We start from the raw sequence: 24682 nt of genomic DNA, 5'->3' as shown, positions 1-24682 counted from the left end.
TTTGTGTCCACATGGTGATTGTGCTTATAGGAGCAGTATCTCTAGCTGTTTAAGCCAAACCATACTATGGTAATGGCTTTAAACATAACTGGATAGCCTATAGCACTAATGCTCCATCATCGGCTTCAGCATAAGGAGATGTTGGTCAGTTTGGAATCTGTTATCCCACGTTTCAGTTTATTTAATAGAAATGAAAGTAGAGTACTCCGGTCAGTTCCAAAGAATACCATTAATATTACAAATTCTTTGTTAATTTTGAAACCGTAAGAAAGAGAATGAGTTTTGGTAGCATTTGGGCAAATTCAGCCACTGCCCTTGGGTCCCAGGAGCTCAGGGACCACACAAAGCAGCTTTATCATCTGAACTAGCTGAGGTTGGTCCTGTATTGTCACGTAAAGAATGAATCTAGTTTTATCCTTTTATTTTTGGCATCAACAAATCCCATTTCATCGTGAGCTGAATTGTTTTATTCTCTCTCTCTGTGCTTTATGACTCTCCTATCCTGCCTGTGGCTCTCAGCCAGAATAATGCCTCAATACCAAGGTGTAAAAGATGGGCAGTCTGGTTTTTAAATTCAGTCTCTATTGTGCTTCTGAAGCAAATTTGTGTTTTGTTAAATGACAAAAACAAAACTTATGTTGAGCAAAAAATAAAGCTGCAGTTTCATTGCTCTGAACGGGAAAGAGCAGGATAAAAGGTTTATATGAAATGCACAGGTGGAGGTAGAAGGTGGGATGAGGTGGAGGCAGGAGCATAAACATCTTCATCTGGACAAGCATGGTGATGAGTTTGTAAATCTGAACTGAAAAGCAGAGTTGGTTGATCGGTTGTTGATCTGTTGATTCATCAGTTTGAGGGATTTCTTTCACTCAATTTATTTAAACCACTGATCATTTAAAAACATTGATTAGTGCAGCTTTAACATCATACTTCAGCACATAAATACTGTGTCATATTTGATCTAATACATACATGTCATTTGTTTATTCAAATGTGTTGTGCATGTTTACCTTTAGACTGACCAGTAGCAATACCAATGCTTTGTCCTAAGTTCGATGATAAATGAGAACAAGGTACGTTAATCTATGACCTAAACATTTACTGACTCCATGTCATATTATATGAACTGACTGTAATTGACCCTGAGCTGGTTCAGCTGAGGCCGGAGGTGTTCATTGAAAGACATGAACTCGCCTGGCAACCGACAGAACCTGGAAAAATCCCTTGTTGTTCTCATCAGTGACTCAGGAGAAGAAAAGATACACAGGACCTGTGAGTTTGATCCTTTCCCAGACGCTGAGGGTGATCACTGCTCCTGCTCACGTCTGCAGCTGATCTGGCTGCTATTTGGTGAAAAAGGCTAATGAAGGACAGTGATGTTTCTCAGACAGGTGCCAGGCTGGTGTGCTGTTCATGGCCTTTCACTGCACCATCAGCGACTGTGACATTCCTGTCCTGCTCATCCACACTCACCAGGAAGGATAGGATTTCCATTCTCTGTTACATACTGGGGCCTCTGGTCCCTGGTTCAGTAACTCTGAGTGTGTCTGAGGAGATAAGTCTGTTCAGGGGAAAGTCTTACCCACACAACTCAAAACGGGTTATGATGATTATCTTTTTTTAAAGAGGGAACACACATGTAGTCCTGTGCGTTTTATGATGTCACTGTTTGTGTAGTTTGTACAAATATGCAAAATTGAAAGTAATTCACTTGGAAGATATGTCTTAATACTAGCTAACAATCTATACCTCTCATCCTTCTATGGTGGTGGGGGGTTGGAGCCAAATAGTCTCAACTGGTCTTGACCACAAGTCTCCAGAGTAACCAGAGAAAAGCCACACAGACGTGGGGAGAACACGGAAACTCCACACAGGAGCCTGGTGATTATTGCAGGTCACCATAGAGGAATATATGGACACATGGATTGGTCCACACAGTGACCCACCTGTTGGTGTCTGTGAGCCTCTCTCTGCTGCCTCTTCTCCTCTGGGTATCGTTCCCCACTCCAGGTTCACTCTGGCCATGTAAGCATTCATCACTGCATCCACTCTGTTTGCATTCTGGGAAGATGTCACTTCTTGGTCTCTGAGCTCATGTCGGCAGAGAGGCCCATTTCCTGCAGAACAGCGAGAGAACAGACGTGACACCGTTCTGTACGCTTGGTTGTGTGGAAAATGCCTTTACTGTCTTTGTCTGTTATCTTTTCTCATCTTTCCCCTGTCACTGTAGTGATTTGAGAGATGGCTCAAACTGTTGCCCCCCCCCCCCCCCTCTGGGAAATCCTTCAACAGTGGTACCTCTGTTTTGTCCTCCTTTCTTCTGCTCTGATATTCAAAGGGTTTGATGGAGGAAAGGTTTGTGAGGCCAGCGGCAGCAGCTCGTCTCTGCTCCACGTGGCTTCCTCACAGCTCGCCTCTCATGGTTACCTTCAGAGTCGTCTCCCACTGATACTGTTTCTAGTAGACATTAATGGACGTTAAGCTAATTATGCATTTCATACAATAACCAAATCTACACAAAATTTAAATTTAAGTCAAAATTAACATTCTCTGCCATTTTCTATTTTTCTTCCCATAAAACAGAATATTTTCCACGACTTGGTTTTTTATGTGTGATAGCGTGTGATAGATCATGCTGGATAACTGTGTCACACTTTGGAATAAACAAACGTCTTCTTTCTTGTTTCTTCCCAATCCAATAGATCTAAGTCAGGTCACCTAAAGATCATGTCTTCAAAACAAATGACTCAAAAAGTCTTGGACCATAATCTTACAGATGCCATTTGTGACTAAACAGTGATCACTGTTTGGCAAAGTTTGGGTATTTTTTACAGCTTGATCTCATTATCTGTGATTATTAACGATTTCATTGCTGCTGTCTTCTTCTCTGTCGACTTTTTCTTTTGTGTTAATACTTTAAACGTTGGCACACCTCTTCATTTATCTTAGACGCTGTCTTTTCTCATCCATCTTGTGAATGTTGTTATTTTGTTGATGTGCTGTTACATGTGATAAACTGCACTTGTGTCCTGGGAGAGGAATCCCTCACATGCTGAAGTTTCTCCATTAAAAGTTGCATTTTTTGGACAATAGTTTATTTGACTCCACATTGATGCCTAATTAATGGAATTGTGATTTGAGAATATGGGCCATACAAATACATTTTGATTGATTGATTGACGGATATAATTTGTATCTGTTAAAACATATGTCTGTCAGCTATTTAAAGCCGTATATTAGTTATTTTTATATGTTTTAGCAATGTGGGGGGAAGTGAAGCTGTAAACCTTTATTTCCATCCCAGTACTTTACAAACACCAATTTTTTTTTCAACAGACACTGAGCCCCATTAACAGCACATGATCAATGCAGCCTTAATGTGCTTAACCCAACTGCTGGACGGTTTTAGTTAAGTGTAATGGTCAAACTTCCTGTATAAACATACCTCTATAAAAAAGGGTTCCTCTTCTTGTAAGTGGGCTTGATTATCAACAATGAACCTGAGAGAAATGACCGAGCTCTGATCAAATGTCCGACACATTTTGGGAGTTAGGCTTTTTGGTTGGCCCTGCATGATGATTATTGGTGGGTGAATATTTGCATTTGCATGTTAAATGTGTTTCTAATTCTTGCAATTTGCATAATGGTCCTTTCAAATCCATCTGAAGTCACTTTGAGGCAAAGGAGCAAAATGGTTCACTGATCTCAGCCATTCCGCTGCATAATTTCCCCATTCCTGCTGATGGCCCTGCTTGGCATCCATTGTAATAGGCCGACTGATCAGTGATTTAAATGTTTACCAGTACACGGAGGAATAGATCCCGGCAAGAGGCCACCTCTGATTCATGGCCTAATGGCTTGAGGGCTTATCTCTTTTTAACCATCTCCTCAGTTGGCTAAGTGGGGAATGCTGAGAAGTGCAAGGGTAATTTACGAACGCATGAAATCATACAGGACAATAAGAATATAGCTTTTTTATTACCATCCATATGTCTCAAATGGTTGATTTTACAATTGCACCACAAATTTTTCACCATCTTCCAGTTCAAATTGAGGCAGTGTTAGTTTATTGCTGGTAAATTAAACAACATTCTTGTGGATTCGAGAACAGCTAGGCTTCTTCCACACATTATTTCTTATGTCATCCATTCAAAAGCAGGTCTGTATAATGGGAGCTGTATATAGTATTATGGCATCATATAGCACTGTGCACCGAGCATCTCACAGAAACTGTGTAATGTTAAAACAATAGTGGTGATGAGTCTACACTTGATATTCAAGCTCTGCAGCTCCTTATGCAGCCATTTAGAACAGGTGTCCACTCCATGAGGAATCTGATTCCAACGCAAATCAGAGAGAAGGTGCTACGGAAATAGCACTTTTAATAAAGTCAATGTGGAATAATTTGTGTGAAGATAGACAGCAATATTTGTGTTTATACATATATAATACACAAGCTGATCAGCCAGAAAATATAAATCAGTGTGGATCCACTGTGCGATTAAACTAGCATTGCAGTGTAAAATTACCATGACAATCTCAGTTAGAATTATACGAGACACGATGAACATGTTGATGCTCCACCAACAACTCTATAAAGCCGATTTGCTCTTTCCTTGGAAGCGTCGGATTCGGAAAGGTGAAAGATCATAGGAGGACACCTTTCCCATGCTGAGTTCACACAGGAGCTTGCCAATGATTGGTCCAAACTTGAAGCCATGACCTGGAAAAGAGAAGTCATGATGATGGGCAAAGTGTGTACAGTGCACAGCTCATCAAACCATGCCAGAGGAAATATGTATTAATGTAAGCAGGACTTTGCCCTGCACCTCGTAGGCAGCCTATGAATAGTGTGCATCTGTGGGCCTTGGTCTGAGTCAATGGATACAAGCCCCACATGAATGAATGCATTAAAGAAAAGAAACGCTGTTGCAATGCCTGTCACTGAGCATCTACTCACTTTAGTGAACCGGGACCAAAATCTAAATGAGGACGATTTGTCCTTTCTCTGCATAATGGGTCCATGTGCTCAAGCCCAGGGACTGAGATGAGAAAGCATCTATTTTCCAAATGCAGCAGCCTGACTTTCCCTGTTGTTAAGGTCTGGGAGGAGAAATGTGAATGTCAACGGGGCTCGAGGAGTGCAGCTCGTTGCCATCTGACAAAGGTCTCTGAGCTCCCCTGGATTCTGTCTGGCTTTGAAGTCATAAAAGCTTGGCTCTGACAGTTTGGCCACGTGAATTTTCATCTCGCCAGCGAAAGGAGAATGGAAAAACCTCAATAGACGGCCGGGCCCACAGGGTGACTTTGTAGCCATGGCAACCCCCCAGCACTTGCTATAAAGCACTTGTGTCGGGCTTTGATGACAAATGCACATTGTGAAAGAGGGGGGGGGAGGCAGCACACTTTTTTTTCTGTATTATGGATAAGCCCTGTGAACTTCTCCAGTGTGGCTCTGAGCTCCTTTGCCACAGCTGCTGAGAGGCTGGAGAATGAGAACAAACAGTTCAGATAATATTTAACACACATCAGAAACCAACCCACTAAACAAATCATGACATTTAGATTTATTTATTTACCAGTGAATGACTTTTATTGCCAGTACTGCAAGGCTACCACTTCGGCCAAATTCAATTATCTCTACTAATGGACGGATACCAATGCAGACAGTCATGGAGGAATTGCAAATTTTCTGTTGTTCAGCTTTCATTAAGTGAAGTCAAATTAACATCTCTCTAATCCAATAGTTTTCTTATTTCTAAATTCACAAAAGTATCCACATTTGCACAGCCCTCAGCTGTTCTCTGTGTTCGTTAGTTTGCCAACACACTAAACTAGTAAACATCTTTCACACACTTGGTAAACAGCAGCATCATCGTGAGCCTGATGACACAAGTGCACCGCAACGCCCAAGTGCAGCTTCACAGAGCTGATGATGACTTTGCCGAACACAAGTCGGGTGAAGATAATTACAGGTGGTGGAAACACACATGTTGGCTGCTTTCATGCACTGAACTCTATTTTGGTGTGAGCACAAATATGAGAGTGAGGTGTTCTGCAGTTTCTACAGACTTAATTGGCCCGACCTCCTTGTATAATGTCCGTAGAAATACATTTCCAAGTATCAGTGAGGCCCATTGCCTTTCCTCTATAGGCATACAAAATATCTATGAATTATCTCAGCTTGATCATTCCCTTTTGTCAGCCTCGCCCATCTTTGACATGATCCAGAATAATCTCCTAGTGAAAAATGTGACCAGTGCAAATCACTATGGCGACACAGCCCCCACCGCTGAACAAAATGGCCTCACGTTGCTCTTGTTTCATTGGGTGTGAAAACAGACTCAGTCAAACATTCCCTACCCTTAAGAACCCAGAAACAGCTAAATCATTAGTATGCAATTCATTCGTATGCCGGGTCTTTACACTTCTACCTCTGTTCACCTGCTCCACTTCAAGTAGAGAAGAGTGAGCAAATAATGAATTTCAGACATAATTAAGTATAGGACATGACGGCGTGAGGAGATGGAAGAGTGCCAGGACACACTGAAGGTAATTCCACCTTTAACAATGGACAAGAACTAATTAAAAGTTAAGGATCTATGTCCCTAGAATATTTGGAAGGCTTGGTGTGTCCAACTAGACCCTGTGGATATTCTGCTGCTCTGTGATAGCGCTGTGATAACAGTGACTCCTGATCACTAGACAATAAGCTGTGTGGTGTGAACAGTAAAGCAAACCGATGACTTTGAAAGTCCTGTTCATGGCAGAATGACCAGTGTGTGTGGCGTACATTATACATCCCAGGATTACTATGGATGATGTGGGGGCTAAGGTTTGCCTCACTGGACTTAATAATAAAAAAAGTACAAATTTGGAGGGTATTATACGGCTTGTACCACGGCCACTTGTCATCAAATAAAAAAATGTTTTTCATTTGTAGGACCTTGCTTCATGAGCCAGTCAAGAATATTCAGTCCCATTAATCAAGGATTCTAAACCGCAGTCATTCCCCTGTGCCCAGATCAAGAAGTCAGTTGTATTCCTAAGAAATAAAATATTCAGTTTTATAGTTTATATTGATCTTCCAATTGCTCACATTGTCTGTTTGTTCCAGCTGACTCAACCAAACACCCTCCTCCTATTTGTGGAGATCCTATGAATTAAGTAACCAGCAGCTGTTAGGTCCCCAGTGGAAAACTCTGTTATATACATGGTGGAAACACTGGATCACTGTTTTCTGCCACCTGGATATATCTTCCCTTTCATGAGAGGGCTGCCTTCCTTTACCTTGTGAGGTAAGCTAGGTTAGCATTCTGCGTGAGCTTTTGTTCCACATACTTCATCAACTCCCTGTATGAGGCACCTGCTCTTATTTGTGACACAGTCGTATTCAAAGCAGTTCCTAATGGGACTGTGGTGGTTTCTCCCGACTTTCACCGCCACCATGATGCTAGCCATAGACAAAATACCAACGCCACAACAACAACCGATTCTGTAGGTTGTCATTTTTGTTTGCAGAGGCCCATTGTTACTTTTATTTGTAATGTAATGTTTCTTTTCTATTTTTTGTTACTTCATGGCTCTCAGTAGAACACATACCCCCGCCAAGGACCTAATTTCACACAATCATAGAAATTAGTCCCTTAATTTGCCTGATTTTTTAATCATAACCCATGAATAATTAGCAGGGAAAACTGTGGAAATGTTGCAAAATGCCCCTAAATCTTGTAATGTTTAAAAAAGTTATACAAATTCTTGTGATCAAATACAGAACAAAATATCACAGTTCTCTTCTGACCAGATCATTTGATTCAAGTTTTGTGAAAGTCCTTTGTGTAGTTTTTGTGTAACCTATCCTATAAAAGAGGCAAACAAATGTACATACTAACAAACAAACAGAAGGAGGTAATGAGTTCATGCAAGACGGTGCAGCAGCATGGTGACTCTGTTGTTGCACTGATTAGATAGTTGTGTCCTTTAAATTCAACCAGGAGTTGCACAGGAAATAAACCATCCATCAACTATCTATAACTGTTGTGAGGGGGCTGGAGCCAAACCCAGCTAGTGACCAGCGCATCACAAGATTAAGATACCGAAACACCCACTTGACACAGGGAGAACATGCAAACTACACACAAAGAGCCTGGTCTATATAATGATAATAAATATTGAATTCTAGCTCGTTTTATCTAACATCCTGATTCTCTATCCAGATGATGTTATCAACTATTGTTCTCCCTTTTTTTTTCTCTCTCTCCTGTCCAATTAAACAGCTCAGAGTGTGATCTGGATCCTCTGACCCACATGCACAGACATGTACCTGTAACCCTGGAGCTTTTCACACATACACACACGTCCACAGCTCCTCACACACACTCCTCTGTGCACTGGGCCACTTGGCTCCCTGCTCTACCTGCATGAGGAGGAACAAGTGTTGCGGATTCATGTGGCTGCTGCTCACGCTCCTCAGCACGTGCTTGGTGTACAAGGTCTTTTTCTGCTCGTTGTCTGGTTGAGATTTTGATATTTTCATTTTGACAATAGGCCCTCCTGAAAAGCTGCTGGTGGTCTTTTACCGCCCCACAATAGAGAGAACCTTGACATACTGCCTCACAGCGTGGGGTGACTGCAGCCGACAAAGAAGAAATACAGCACAAAAAAATCATTGGCTGTCCCCTTCTTTCACTCCAAGACATTGCAAATGCCCGCTAACTCTTTACAGTCCAAAGCATTGTCAAGGACTGCTCTTGCCCAGGCCACTATTTGATCTGCTGCCCTCAGGAAGGTGCTACAGGTCTCTAAAAACTCCAACCTCCAGACCCATGAACAGTTTATTTCCCAAGAACATTCAAACTGAATCAGCTTAAAAAATGAAAGCTGCCTTCTTCTGAACTGTGCAAAAACTTCTGAGGACTCTAGAATAATCATGTGCGTCATACTTGTTTTATGTCTCTGTGTATTGTATACAATGTGTATGAAATGTGTTATACATTTTGTATACATTTCCTGATAACAACTAAATTGCTCAGATATACAATATGCCATTAGCAATACCTGTCATTGCAATTGTCATCACGGCTCTCTTCATCTCTGCCAGACATTTTCTTGAGTACAACTACTTTAACCATTGATACACCTCAGACATCAATAAATATTGTTATTTTGTTGATGTGCTCTGCTGCATGTGACATCTATTGCACTTACATTCAATTATATTGTATAGTATAACCCTAAATCTCAATATACATCATCTTACCTTACATAGAAGGCTGAGACAAGTTGATGGTTGAGAAGAAGAAAATAGCAAAGTCAGCTCCATAAGATGTTTTGAAGAAATGGTCTAAATATAAATCTGGGCCTGCAGTTGGTTCCAAGGTTTCTGTCCTGGACAATATATCTGTGATATTTTACCCCCAATAGTTATAATTTAATTGTACAGAAGTTCAAGAAAACAATGCTCCTCAGAGTTAGAGGAGTTAGATGGATCAGTAGAGCTGTGACTCTGTCAGCCTGGCTACAGTGCTGAAGAGGAACCTGGGGTTGTTCTTATTTTCCTCTATTAATCATGAATGACAGGAGCTTCTGGCATTTCAGAGGGCTTTCTTTTACATTCTTGGACTGCCTTTCCAGGTTAAGTGAAAATCCTCTCGGTTGGTGGAATGCCACTTCCTTTGCAGATTCTGTCGGTTTTAAAACACCAAATTTTTCTTAATGTGGGTGGATGAAATAATTGAAGACAAGTCAAAACTAACAGTGGACGCTGGACTGATCTCTGAGGAAGACCACCAAAGAGGTAGTCACAGTAGTCGAGGCGAGAGGCGATAAGAGGGTGAATGATTTTTACAGGTCTCTACGTGAGATAAAAGACTTAATTTTGTGTATGTTTCTTAAATTATAAAAACATAATGTTCTTGTTCCCATTGGAACAAACAACATTTCCTGCTGGAGCGGCTGACAGAGATGTTTAATCTTCGTTTTAATATTCTGTGTGTTTATTTTCTGCCCGCCTCCTAAGGTGCACAGAGGCTTAAGTGTTCTCCTGATTACTGAGCTTGAACTTCTATCTATCTATTTTCATCCATGTGAAAAAGATGCCGCCTGCACTTTTTTGACAACTTTAACTTATTCTAGGAAAGATGAAAACTTCTCCACCCACATTCAGCCTGGGTCATTGAAGCTATCGGTGAACCTGTTTTTGTAGATTTAATAGCCTTAAGCAAGATCAACAGTGCATCACTTAATGATGCCCCCTGAGCCCAAGCCCTTTGACTATTATTTCCAAGGGGCCTGGGCTACACCTCCCTACCCCAGCTCACCCATCCTGCTCAGCATACCTGTGCTAATGACAAGCTGGAAGCTCCACCAGGTCTTTTTTTCCCAAAGGAGCTTCAAATTACCCACTGCTGCCAATTCAGATGATCTACATCCACATATCAAGAACCTGTAGTAAGAAAACTATTCAGCTCTTTTGAGTCCCAGGCAGCACCTACCAAACAGATGCCACTTTTAAATGTCTGACTGTTATAGGTAACTAGTCTTGATTTTATTTTTACTCATCACCTGCACTTTGTTTCTCTGACTGAATTGTGGCTAAACCCTGGTGACAACAGCAACCTGTCATAGACTCACTAATTGCCCATTTTCTTTACCCGCAACTTCCCTCGGTGTACATGTACTCATAGAGTAATACTCTGTGATGTTTTTACCATCACCCTGCTTCTTTTCTCTTGTGGTCCGGGCACAGAACAGCTGCTCAGTGTTTAACAACATCTGTACTCATCTTCTGTTCCCTCTAGCCCCCTTTAAGATAAGGAAACATGGTCTAACCTCAGCTCAACCATCTCACTGGGTTTTTTTCGGCGAAAGTGAAGAAGAGCAGAGCGAGAGTGGACAAAGAAACCTGATATATAGGTCTTGTGTGACCACCAATGTTTCTTCTTCCCTTTATACTAATAAACTTAATTTATATGGAACCCTTCAAAACACAGTAACACTGTTTCACAAGATAAAGCAAACAATGCAAATCAATTGAAAAGCAATTTGAAGATAGACCACAGATACAGACAGATTATTGGTTGTAAAACAGTGGCAGCACCTTCAGTATTTTAGCTAAAACCTAAACAAAATCAATAGAAAAGAACAATTCCAAAAGACGGGGTTAGATAGTGACACATAAAACAATGTCATTTTCTGAAAGTTAATTGTAAAATAACTATGGTTGTCCTACTTTTTGGACCTACACAATTACTTGTCAGTTGCCTCAACAGAAACTGATACGTGAACACTGATCTAGTGTTACATTATGAATTTTTTGTAGCTTCATTATGTTGCTGTGCCAGTAGGTGTTTTCGAGTCAGTCCTTGTTAATCAGCACTGTTTTTAGTTAGGTCTGTTCAACATGCAGGAGTTATTTTGAGGGCTGATGGGGAATGTTCTGTAAATTCATGAGTATTGGAAACAAGCTCTCTGTGTCTCCCTCTGCATTTACTGGAGGAATGAACCAGGGATAATATCTGTCAAACAGCCAAGAGTCAGGCTGTCACAGATGATGAGCTCAGAAAGACTGAAGTCTCGAAAATGTTAAATGTCAGAGGGAATAATTATGTGAGAGGAATGAGTGAGAGCGGAACCGACTTGCTACGGTAACTGTTAGAGTCAGCTAGTGGCCACTGGGACACTGAGCTGTCTACAAACATACAACCAAACAAAGGTTTTGTCCAGCAGCCAAACTCTGTTACAGTCAAGTTGTTATGGGGGGTGAGAAACTTTCAGCTCAAATCAATGCGTTAACCTCAAATGTACCAGTATCACTAACATGAAGGATTAGTTCAGGACATGGAACTCCATTCATAAATCCATCTGTTTCACTTTATTTCCTCAACTAACCTGTTTTGCATTTTTATATATCATTTCATGAGAATGTTCCAAATTTAAGAGAAAAGGCATATTTTCACACTCACACTCACTCAAAGACACACACCCACACCACCACAGCACCTAAGCCTTCCAGAGGGAAATCCCTGCCATCGTAGAAATTGCCTGTCCAAATAACAGCCTGTGACAAAGCTGCAAGTACTAAGTATGTACTTTTTAGAGATTACTTCTAAAGCATTCACAGACTCAAGGATTTATTTGATACAGGAAGCACATTACTGAATTTAACTACCCTTCGCTTTTCAGGAACTGTAAAAACTCTATCATTTCCTTAAGTCCTAACAAGAAAAATGTAACATTGGATTTCACATATCAAACCCTATAACTAAATAAAGACCTCACTGCAATTTGAAGTTATTTAGAATCTCCCTTCCTTGTTTGATAAACTGTAATTTCCCACATCCCCAAGTGCAGCTTTTGTAGTTTCCCAAACCAATATTTGAGTTGGCTCCAGTACTTTATCTCTGATAAACTCGTCTCAGCTATGTCCCACCCACTTTCAGCTAACCAAAATTCAACCATTAATCATAAAGCCAAACTTAGACCCAACTGATCTCTAAAACGTCCAGCCTATATCAAAACTATCACTCATATAAAATGTGCTGGAGAAAGTTGTCCTCTCACAACTTTTAACCATTATGTTTTCACGGGCTGCCACAGTAGTACTGTGTTCGCTTTGTTCAGGATAACAAATGATCTATTACTAGTACAGTCTACCTCCAATTATATTTTTGGAATATTTATTTGACGTGGTGGAAATCTCATAATGCATCTCAAAGGCGTTGCAGGCGTTCAAGGCAAGGCTCCTGACTGATTTACATGTTTAATGTAGATCCATTTAAGTTAAATTATAATTTCCTCCTTTCTTCTAATGTTTCATTTGGTGTACCACAAGACTCAATTTAAGGTCCTTTATGATTCTCATTGTAAATGAGAGGGATTTGTATTTAGAAAATACAACATTCCATATCACTGTTATTCTGATGATATACAGCTATTCCTCTAAATAACAAATGTAAAGCATAGTCAACAGTCTCCTCCGGGGTTCTGTAAAAATGATCACGTGATCGCGGCAGCAGAGTTAATACGTCACTTCCTGCCTCTGCCTGCTGCACCTCTCACTTGAATAATGCAGAGGATTTGTTGCTGTTGTGGAAGAACTGTGCAGAGAACCTCCCCATGCCTCGAGCATGGATTCTTCTCACAGGAACTTGTGAGTATCGCTACCTACTTCAATTGATTTGGATTTGGCTGCAGCTCTGTTTACCCCTGAATCTCCAAAGGTTTTATGTGGACTCAAACACTTCACCCACCCTTCGTTTGGCATAGTGTTAAGGAGATAATGAGTGAATTTTCATTCTTGGGTGAACTATCCCTTTAACAGAGCAAATTACTCCAGCTCCGAACATGTGCATGTGGTCATGCAAGCAATCAAATACAGAGCATTCCTCTGCTTTCACATGTATCCCATGCATCAAACTTGAAATGATCCAATACTTTGGTTTAAACCAAGTGCGTAGAAAACAATTTAATGTCCATCAGCCTCAGCTCAATGTGTGTTTAGTGCTAATGTTGGTGAACATGGTAGACATGGCAATGTTAACATTTTAGAATTTAGTGCAAAGCACCACTAGACCCAAGTAAAGACTCACTGAACCAGTAGCACTGTGGGAGGGTCTTAGTTGATATGACAGCATGGCTCTAATAAAACACATACACACACACAAACACCTTGTCTGATTGTGTTCTGTTGTACCTGAGAATCCTGCTCCAATCACAATGTTACTGTAGGTGGGGTGACAGTCCAGCACAAAATCACTATCAGGCGTCATCTGCAAAAACAACAGAACATGAAGAGTCAGCATTGACAGCCACAGTTTCAAATGACAGCACCCACAGTGTCAAGGGGAAACTGATACACTCAGATCCAGCTTTGAACAGTACAAACTGTTCAGGTTTAGAACTGCAGCAGGATCTCACAGAATATGCCTGTGTTGATGCACCTGTTCAGTAATAGCAATGCAGCATTTTTATTTAAGAGTACCACAGCCTTCTTTTTCCTGCTTCTTCATTCCGCTATATGGAGACATGACTTGTGAACTAGGCAGAATGTCCTTGGAACTGTTTGACAAGGACACACGCTCCCTCTCTCCATATGGCCATGTGGCCTTTAGAGCTGTGTCTGTCTTTGTGTCTCTGTGGGTGAAGTGTAAAATGTGTTTAACGGCATGAAAGAGACCGTCGTAGAATACATAACGACCTCTGACAGAACGCAACATTTTATTGGAACTTCAGAGACACGTGTCATTTAACTCCCTGTCCTGTCTTAACAATCAGTGGGGATGGAACACCACACTCGCTGTTAAGAGAGAGAAGAGCGTGACTGTCAGGATTTTCACTGCCATTGGACAAGGTCACAGAAATTATGTTTTCCCCAAGCCTCAATTTGTGAGCAGCTCGCTGTGTTGCTTGAGGGGAGAGCGGCTGCACAATCCACACAACCACACACACACACACACACTAACACATACACAGACATCCCCTGAACAGAATCTTAACACCTGAGCAAGGAATTGAGAGTAAAATTCGCCAGTAAATTAAATACTGAAGCCCTGACACTTTCACATCTACCCACGAATTCCACAAACGTCTGTGTGCCTGTACTTGGCACATCTATTTGCGATCACCCAAAGAAGTACAGATTCTATTTTGTCGTGATTTGGAAACGCAACTTGTTCAACATTAATAATGATGTAATTGAAAGGTGATCAGCGTTCTGCAGCAGTCAAATGTGTCTATGTGGATAAACCTCCTCTGATATACTACAGCATCGATGAGCAACTGGGTCAAATCGCAGGTCAAAATAATTTTGATGATTCTATTAATTTAAGTATAGTTTCACCACAAAGGACTGACCCAGACACTCACAGGAGTCCACAGGTGCTGATCTCAGTCATGGAAACAACATTCCGAGAGTCACTTCCTCTTTAGCAAGTTGTCTTCATAGTAAAAGTACAATTTGTTTTTTGCTTTTATATTTTGCATCAGGCTGAATTACAGAGCTCTTATTGTTTTGAAAAGTTGTAAACTTGTGTCTGAAGATTTTTTCGGACTTTTAGCTGACATTCAGTTCCATTTTATAATTTTTTTTTACTATAAAATCTAAATTGCAGATAAACCAGGTGGGATGAACACATAGCTTCACTCTGCACCATAGACAATTTATTAAAAGCTCTAAAACTGTTTGAGGAGGAGTCACTAATGAGAATAATTCTGAAGTAGCTCCAGAGCGTCAACACAGCACAAGAGAACAGCCCACTCCTTACAGGCATGTTAAGAACAGGCTCTGAATAGTTTCATATAAATTCTAGGCTCAGTAATAAACTCTTAGTCATTAACTCTGTCTGGCACTTTGCAAGTTGCTCTGACATGTGTTATGTGTCCCCTCTTCTCTATTGCAGTATTTGACCAATGTTGAGTTGTAAGTCAGAGAGATAGCTCACAAGAAAACACTTTGACTTTCTTGCAGACAGAGAGAGAAGACGCAACAATAGTTTGGTGAAGAGCCAAGAAATCCAGTTGTAAGCATTACCGAGGCATGCAAAGGTGAGTAAAAACTAGATGCACTTGTGTTCTCAAACACTAGTTGCTAAGTCTACAGCCAACTGCCGATCACACTTTAAATATTCATTTTTATTTTCAAATATCTTGAATCTTAAACTTTATACAAATGACTTACTGTAAGATGTCGTTGAATAAACAGGATACCTTTAACTCACACCAACTAAGTGTTGTTGTGCATTCCTTGATGACGACACATTCATTAACCTTCTGGAGCTCAAACACTCTGATGAATCAGGAGGAGTGAACACTGTGGAATCCCGTGTTGCTGCTCACCGTATACATGCAGCTCTCCACCACTGCAGGTTCAGGGTCCAGGCCAGGGAGACAGCGGGCAATGTAGCGCTGGAGGATGTCAATATCAGACCTGTCCCTCTGCTTGTTCGTCTGGTCTGGGTCTGTTCTGCCGCCAATATGGTAACATATCTAGACAAAGGATGACATAATCAATATTATTTATAAGCAATGTGTTGTAAGGTGTGTGCTGTTTATTGGCATTTGCAGAATTTCTATAGCTCCATGCTTTTGCATGCCTATATTTACTTTAAAAAAAAAAACTTCCTTTATCTATGGTCTTTGTTTAAGCCTTGATTTTCACTGCTACCACCACCATAATTTAAGAGAGCATGTCCACATGAAAGCCATTCTTGTTCTAAGCAGCAGGTGCAGCATCTGTGCAGTGACAGAGCAGAGAGGACGATCAATAAAAGTTTAAGTCTCCTCTGTAGTCATGTAGGAGTCAGAGGGGAATGATTCAGTTTTTTCTCTTCTTTGTGACTACTTCATGACATCTTACGATGAAAACACATTTGATGATCAATATAAATTGTTAATTTTCTCTTTATTTTCGTGAACAAATGTTAGAATAGTTGGGGATATTTTAGAAATTGATTAGGTGAAGTTTTGTGTGCGGTAAAGTTAGAAACAAGGCACAAAATGATATCATCACATGACTGCATTATTTACCTCAGCACTCGTTACCAGCTTCAAAGGTAACTGAGAGTGAGTAGTGACACACACTCCAAACCCTCCCAGTTGCTTTTATGTGCCCTGTATGGTCTGACATACTGCATGCAGTCAGACCCAGAGACTAGAGGCACAGCAGGAGGGCTGAGGCATGAAAAGATCTCCAGTTTACACACACACACACACACACACACACACACACACACACACACACACACACATACACACACACAGTGAGTAATTACAGTATTCTACTCTGCTTCGTTTTCTTTCAAATTATGTTAAATGGTCCCAACACTGGGCATACAGTATCTTTGGCGGCTGTGTCTCACAGTGAATAATAGGACGTGGCATCACCATCTGTGCCCCCCTCTCTTCTGTGCATGTGGTCTGCTATTAGGCTGCGAGCTCCCACTGGTTACCCATGATGCCCCAAATAGACATGTGCCATCGAACCAAGCACAGCTCTTGTAACTCATCTGATGGTGGGGTGGACATATCCCACTCTACAGTTGACTCTGCAGCTGTGTTTGAGTTTCAGAGTGGGGAGCAACTGTACCCATGTGGCAGCATTGTTAACGGCAACATTCACCAACACCTCAACCAAGCTATGCACGAATCCCTCGGTGCTTTATCGCAGCAGTTTATGATTACAGCTGTGAGGGTTATATATGTCTGACAATGAACTATCAAAATGGCAGGTACAAAATCCTGGTTGCACCTTTCTCTTTAAAACTGTCAAAGGCTCAGTCCACAGAACCCTGAATGGAGAATCCGTTGTCGTTAGTGTTGCTGTGAACCCGCCTGTGAGGTAGGGAAAGGCAGTTTTATTCATAAGCGTCACTCACGATGCGTCCCACTGCTGCTACAGAGCACTGGTCTTGTTCATTTAAAGGTTGTTAATATTAAAAATATCTGTGATATGAACCACAAATTACGAAAGATGAATGATTCCGTACATGTGTGAACCACATACAGACAAACAGAGATTTCTGGAATCCGCGGACAGAAGTTGTGAAATATATAGTGCAGTGAAACATTCATCCCTGTGAGGTGTCATGTTTGTGTATTTTCTGACACTGGTCAACAGAAAAACACCCTCCTTGGAGTGATCTGAATATATTGCAAATAAAAAACCCAGATCACTGCAGTCTACAGGAAACCTGCTACTTTAGAGACAATTTGTTCCACAGCGAGACAATCAGCCTGAGCCTCAAGCCATGGCTGCAAAACAACAATGTTTAAGTCCTGCAGAGTCACAGTCAGAGTCAGTCTCAAGCCAATCACAACTGAAATTAACAAAGGCTGCTCGACCACAAAATCCCTGATCAACCAAGCTCAACAGAGTTTAAACAGCTCCGTGGAGAAGAATGAGAAAACATAGTAGCAGAGCTGATAGGAGATTTCTACTGCTGCCAAAAGTTAACAAAGATTAAACACTGAAAATAATTCAGGTCTCTTTGGATTGCACTAGTGTCACTTTGATGATTTAAAGATATTTAATGGATAAAAGAATGTGTACACATAGAAACACATAGATATTAGTGTGTGTCTGTTTGTGTAAAATCAAGATCAATGGTTATTTATAAGAAAGAATGTTCTTTGTTACTCTATAATAAGTCCCATCATTGGATGCAGTGGGTGCATGTCCCTTCATTTAATCCAAAGCTGTGTTTGGCTCAGTGCTCCCACAGCACTGGTTTAGACACTAATACTGAGTAATGACACCATAGATAGAACAGAAAAACTAACAGATTAAATCACATGAAAAATAAATATTCAATGTTACAGTCTACATAAAATGAACACGCTGAGTTGACCTGAGGTGTCTGTAAGTAGAGTAACCCAGAGTTCCTGTTACCTTCAACAGGCCTGGGTACTCGTTGGAGGGGAGGCCATAGATGTGGGCTCTGGCCTCCTCACACTCAGTCACCAGGAAGCAGGGGAAACGCTGCTCCACGCCATGGGATCCAGGAACCTTCTCTTTCCAGTAGCACACATTAATCTTCACCACCTATAGAAGAGAAAACAGGAGAGACCATTATTAACACCTGGTTGTTACTGCAGACATAATGACTGATGTGAAGACACACTATAGTGTATCTCATTATATTGATATATATTAAATATTTATTGCGTATTACTTGTTGCTTCAGTGCATGTTACCAAAATTGTTGATATATGAACATAACAAAAACTATTCAAATGACCTTTGACTATTCTGTTATTTGTATATTCAAAGGGTAAGTTCAAATTTTTATTTTTACAGTATTTGCTTTGCTGTAACCCCCCCCCACGCCTCCATAGTGCTCATTAAAATGTCTTCCTATTGTACATCCAGTATTTGAAATATGAGACAAATTAAACAGTCTCTATTTTGCGTAAAAATGTCAGAATAACTTTATCTACAATTAAATTAGATTTTAGCAGCTTTAGTTTATATTTTCTCATTTAGTATATTTAGTTGCACATTTCCTCTTTTCCCTACCTCAGTTCAATATGGAAACAGAGTCAAAGAAGACGCTTTTGTTCGTACAAATATTTTGAAGAGACCCACTTGATTTGATTGACTCAGGCTGCTGATGTCCTTTGTGAGGTGAGGCGATTAAACACACCACTCGTGCATTAGAATAGAACACCCTCTATTTACCTCTGTCCTGAAGAAGTGTCCTGAATACACAGACTTCGTCCTCTGAGCAGCATGTATGTGCTATGCTCAGCACGTGTCGTGGCTATCTATTATTCCTTTTTTAAGGTTTTTTGTGTTTGTGCAGATGAGGAAAGGTCACAGGTCACAATACAACCATCAGGGACCATAGATAGGAAATTTGCTCATGAGTTTTGCAGATGCAGATTGGAATTATTGACCTGCTGGACACTGGTAGTGAGATAAGAGATTAGGATGTTCATACAAAATGATTCCTCCGGCTCCCTGTCTGTCTATGTGTGTGTCTGTCTGTCTGTCTGTGTGTCTGTGTGTCTGTCTGTCTGTCTGTCTGTCTGTCTGTGTAAACATATCAAGTTACAGAGAAAATAACGTAATTTATTGCATGAACAATAAGAGACTATTTATTTGGATTAACCAATCATTCATCATCATAGGCTTGAAGTTTCTCATTATTAAATGGTATTAATATACTATTGTAAAGGTACATTGCCTGATTGGGATATATACAGCACGAGCATCACCCCCCTGAGTCATTAATCATTTGTTGTACAACTAATCAACACTTGACTAGTTAACCCTGAATGAATACACACTGGGACAAAATAAGCAGCTTGGTATCGGCACTAAAACTCCACACTGGTTAAACCTTAAAATACAATCATGCAAATCACCACCTACACTGCATCCGCCTCATCGGTTTCTTGTTTTCTCACCAATAGAAGGTGTGATTACAAAAGCAGCTCTGCCACAGTAAGGTGAGAATTAGCTTTTAATGAAATGTAAGCATGGTTATACAAATGACGTCCATCTGAAGGTGGCAATAATTAAGGACACATTGTTCAGGAGCTTTCAGTGTAATGAACTGGTCGGCCGTGCACTCATTCCCAGGGACCATACAAATTCTGACAGTAGTACTCTGGCGAGCCAATGAACTCGCAGCCTGCTTTTTTCACTAGTTCACTCAGGCATGGCATTCCCCAGACCCCCCCCCAGCTTGCTGCGAGCCTGAATAATGCAATTCCAATATCAACTCCAGCTCTCCACTCTAACAGCTGTCTCCTTGTTTTCCCATCACTTTCTCTTTTCAGAATATGTGGCAAATTGCAAGATGGAAAAAATTGCCTTGCTGACTGTGGCTGAATCCAAATGTTCAGACTTGACTCCCAAACATGAAAGTACATTTATAATAAATAACTACATTTTTATTTTATTTTTATTATAAATTTTGTAAGCTTATTGATGCATATGAGATTTCATATTGCACATACAGAATATATAATGAGCTTAATACGTTTGGATTGGTGAATCGTGATTACCTGCAAATTGTTTTTTGTCAACGCTGTGAGGATCCTCAGTTGAGGGTTTCGGGTTGACTCGTGCAAAACAAGTCAAGCTGGTGTGTGAGCTTCGATAATGTCATTAGTGCCATTGTCACTGGGGGAAGCACCTTTTACCTTTATAAAGCCAGATGTCCATACCAAACATAGTCACATTTAAGTTTGTGGTAAATATTAAAAAATCGCTGAAAGCTTCAGGTGTCCAGCTGCTCTGAACACAGAATTCCAATGATTTTTTTCTACATCTTATTCTCTTTTTAAAGAATCTGGCTAATTGTTTGTGCATCTCACCTTAGACATGTGAATGTTCTATGATTGGCTTATTCCTACAGAGCAAACCGTATATTGAAACTTGAAAGTCAGTATTCCTCCCAGATAAACATGGAGACTGAATTTATTACTAGTCTGGTAGATGTAACATCCACAGATACGGCTGGCCAACGAAATAATCCATTTGATGGCTAATATGAACAGTGTCACCCTGGATGGAGTCAAATTCTCAACCTGAATTATTGTTTCTGCTCCTGCCGTGAACTAGTTATGATGATAAGGTAAAAAGACTGCATACTACTCACTACTGTTGTTGCAGTTTTAAGTATCATGCTAATCCTTTTTGTCTATGCTTTATAAGAAATGAAGAATTGGAATAAAACCTTTTTCGCAATTAGCAGAGAGGGAAGCTGTTGCTGATGAATCTTTGATAGTTTTCCTTTGCTGTTGTAGCAGTATAAAGCTGGTGTCACTCCCAAGCTACTAAGGATAAATATGGCATTTGACCAGAACATGCAGATATAATATAATAATTAACTTTTTAGGTTGAGTTATGGATCATGCGCCCACATTTTGATGATGTTGTAAAAGTGGACTGTATTATAAAGATGTAGATATAGAACCTAATTTTCTGTATCATTTCATGTGTATTGTGTTTAAAGTGTTGCATATTAAACACTTGAAAAATGTGAGTACCTCTAGTGGCAGCTGTAAGCCGGTGTGGGCCAGCAGTCTATTGGCCCAGGGTCCAGCGGTGATCACCACACTCTTGGCTCGATAAACACCAGCAGTGGTTGACACGGTGACAATAGGTCCAGGCTCGATGTCTGTTACCTTCTCCTTGTCTCTTATGATCCCACCCAGCTTCTGAAACTGCCCCTGGGAAAAGACACGGACAGAACATGTGTTCATGAAAATGCTCCAATGCTATACATTATTAACCTTTATGTTATGAAATCCTTCAAATACACTGGTATTGATGAATCAATAATCAATTCTTAATCACTCTTTATTCCAAAGAATTAAATAATATTGAAACTATCCCATGATCATGTGGCAGGAGTGCAAATCCTACAGATACAGGTCAAAAGCCTGAGTCAAGGTTCATGTCAAACATCCGACACACAGCAGTGTCTGGTGTTTTTCCTCAGAATGGAACCAAAAGCTAAATTAAACTTCCAGTGAGCAGCGGATCAGGCATGTTGAGAGGGCCGAGAATATTTTCCGGCATCTTGTGGAATCACGACATGAAGAACTAAGGCAAAGAGGGGAACTACCATGTATTACAACTGTGTACCTAATAAAGTGCTCGCTGGATGCATTTGTTCAAATACTCAAAAACGATATAAAACTAGTATGACTTGCGACAGAGTTGTACTGTTACACAACATAACAAGAGGAATATATGTTCAGTATACTGTGTGTATTTCACAGTTCAATTGCATTATAATACCATAGAAGAACGACAGTCGGTGGAATAATTTCGTCTTAACTTTTTTTTTCAAATGGTTAATATTTCTTAATCTTAGATGTGCAAATTACACTGCCAACTGTTTTTTTTTTGTAGGTCCAATTATATTATTACAATCACAACGTAGTGCAATCTGCTCCAGAGTGAGACATTTCATTGTTAAAACTGCAATAAGCAGTTTAACATAATGACAGCTACAAACATCAACATGAACAACAAATATCATTTGACTGTCAGATAATAGCAGTAAAACATGCTTGTGGGTATTTGTCTTGGGCAGATGAAAACAACTTGTACAAGATGCTGTTTTACCCTGTTTTGTGATTGGAGCAGGGGATTATTGAAACCTGATTTCCCCATTGATGCCCCCGAGTGATGGAAACCTTGCTGGCTATGTACTTATGTAGCTTGATAAGTGAGCATGTACTTGGCAAAGACTTCGAACCGGTTCCCTGAATTCACAGCAGTGATGAAGAGAAATAAGATTGTGACATGTGACAATGCAAACTTCAAATAATTGAAGTGAGATTAAAAGTAAAAAAAAAGGTTAAGTTCTCTCTACGAGTCCAAATAAGTCAACAGCTTACTTAGAGGGGAACGATAGAGAATTAGTCAAATTCACATAACTGTTGCAGTATCTTTCTGAGGATGAATCTTAACCACTTGGCCCTTAATCTAGCGCCATCACCAGGACAAGGTTTCCATTGGTCCGTGACACGGTAATGACAACGATTGACCAAAACCACATGACTTGGCAATGAGATGTAAATGTCAGCATGCTTTTCCATCTGCTTTACATCATTACTTTAGATCAGGGGCGTCCAAACTACGGCCCGCGGGCCATCTGCGGCCCGCCATCCATTTTAAATTGGCCCGCCCGTTTTTTTTTTTGTTTTTTTTTTAACTAACAATTTAGTAGCACTTAAATGGCACTTAATTATAGCACTTTGTAGTTTTGCTCTATTTTTGAAGAAATTGTACTTTCTTGATTTTTGTTTTTCTGGGTTTGTACCCTCGAGTAGGGGAGAGCGGGGTAATGTGAGACATTTTTTACATTTGCTCCCCTCTAGGCGAGCTAAAATTATATATCAGTAAAATGTACACATTTCCCATTATTTCAGGATGTTTCTTAGCAATGGAAATGATCAGAATGTCTTCAGGACAAAGGGTAGTTCAAATATGATTGTTTTTTAAAAAGTGGTCTTGTTTCTCACTTTACCCCGGCTTAGGGGTATAGGGAGACAGATCAGAGAAATCAAGGGGGTAAAGTAATCCACTACTTTTTCCACTTTAAAACTACCATAACAACACATGTTGTAATCGGTAAATTAAGCATATTTATGATTATTTATTTTGATACATGTGATAGCTTACCTGCACATTGTTTCTCTGTCCAATTGGCAGGGACAGGGATATTGTTTTTCTCTGCGTATTCAAATGCCAGTTCACGGGAGCAAGGCCATTGAACTGGTCAGCTAGTTGTTTCAAGTGTTTGGCAAGCTCCTCCTCCTTCTCATCCGTGAATATTCTCTTTACCTCAGCTACTGCACCCCATGCTACTGATTTTACTTTCCCTTTCTCTTTTTTCTTTATGAATCTTTTGAGGGTTGTCTTATCAATATTTCTATCCCTTCCAGCTTTTCTTAAGGACTTCTTTCCTTGCATGACTTCAGCGGCTACACTCTCCATCTCTGTGAGGGGTGTTTGGCCCCAGGTTGTCTTCCTGGTGTAGTTTCTTGGCATGATGGCTTTTCTAAAATGTTTATGGCATTAAAAATAAAACATATGTAATGTAATATAACACTAGAATATGTTTAAGACTAAACTTAACTTGTGCTACATGTCTCACTTTACCCCAGAGCATTTGTCTCACTTTACCCCACAGCCATCATTTTAGAAAAAACAACATCTCTTAGCAATTCAGGCTAATCTTCAGCTAGCATCAATCACATGGTTTTATATGTTCGAAGTTCATCAACATGTATGATAAAAGTTTTTCTACCTGGATACATTTTTTTGTACACAACAGTTGATTAAGTTCAAAGCAAGAAAATTTACTTTGTGAAAAAACATTCTAACCACAGCAACAGCACCAACTTCTCCTTCATGGCAAGGGTGGAATGGGAGGGGCTTGAAAACTTAATGATCACATGACCACAATTGTGTCCGTTGCCTAGATACAGGGGGTGACTCACATTACCCTGCTCTCCCCTACCCTTGAATGCACTGATTGTAAATCGCTTTGGATAAAAGCGTCAGGTAAATTAATTGTAATGTAATGGACTATGGCCCACTGTATTGTACTTCTCAGTTTTGACACTAGGTGGCATCCAACTCACCCCTGACCTGCCAGCTGTACCCTCAGAACGCCGCCACGCCCCCCCACCCTAAGCGACGCGATTGAGGTACACT

The 24682-nt window shown here is 40.4% G+C and overlaps 1 protein-coding gene across 1 annotated transcript in view; it reads right to left on the bottom strand.

The window, feature by feature from the left end:
* Positions 1 to 3959: 3959 nt before the first annotated feature.
* pipox (pipecolic acid oxidase) overlaps positions 3960 to 24682 on the bottom strand; it is a 27530-nt gene continuing 6807 nt past the window's right edge. Inside the window, exons 4-8 of the mRNA XM_053422335.1 lie at positions 21496 to 21678; positions 18386 to 18538; positions 15835 to 15984; positions 13694 to 13769; positions 3960 to 4723 (exon numbers count right to left, since the gene is read on the bottom strand). Of these exons, the coding sequence (XP_053278310.1) occupies positions 4593 to 4723; positions 13694 to 13769; positions 15835 to 15984; positions 18386 to 18538; positions 21496 to 21678 (693 nt within the window). The 3' untranslated portion in view covers positions 3960 to 4592. The remainder of the gene's footprint in view (positions 4724 to 13693; positions 13770 to 15834; positions 15985 to 18385; positions 18539 to 21495; positions 21679 to 24682) is intronic.

The sequence above is a fragment of the Pleuronectes platessa genome, chromosome 5 (assembly GCF_947347685.1).
Source record: "Pleuronectes platessa chromosome 5, fPlePla1.1, whole genome shotgun sequence".
NCBI classification, from domain to species: Eukaryota; Metazoa; Chordata; class Actinopteri; order Pleuronectiformes; family Pleuronectidae; genus Pleuronectes; species Pleuronectes platessa.
This window is presented reverse-complemented; position numbering and strand designations above follow the sequence as displayed.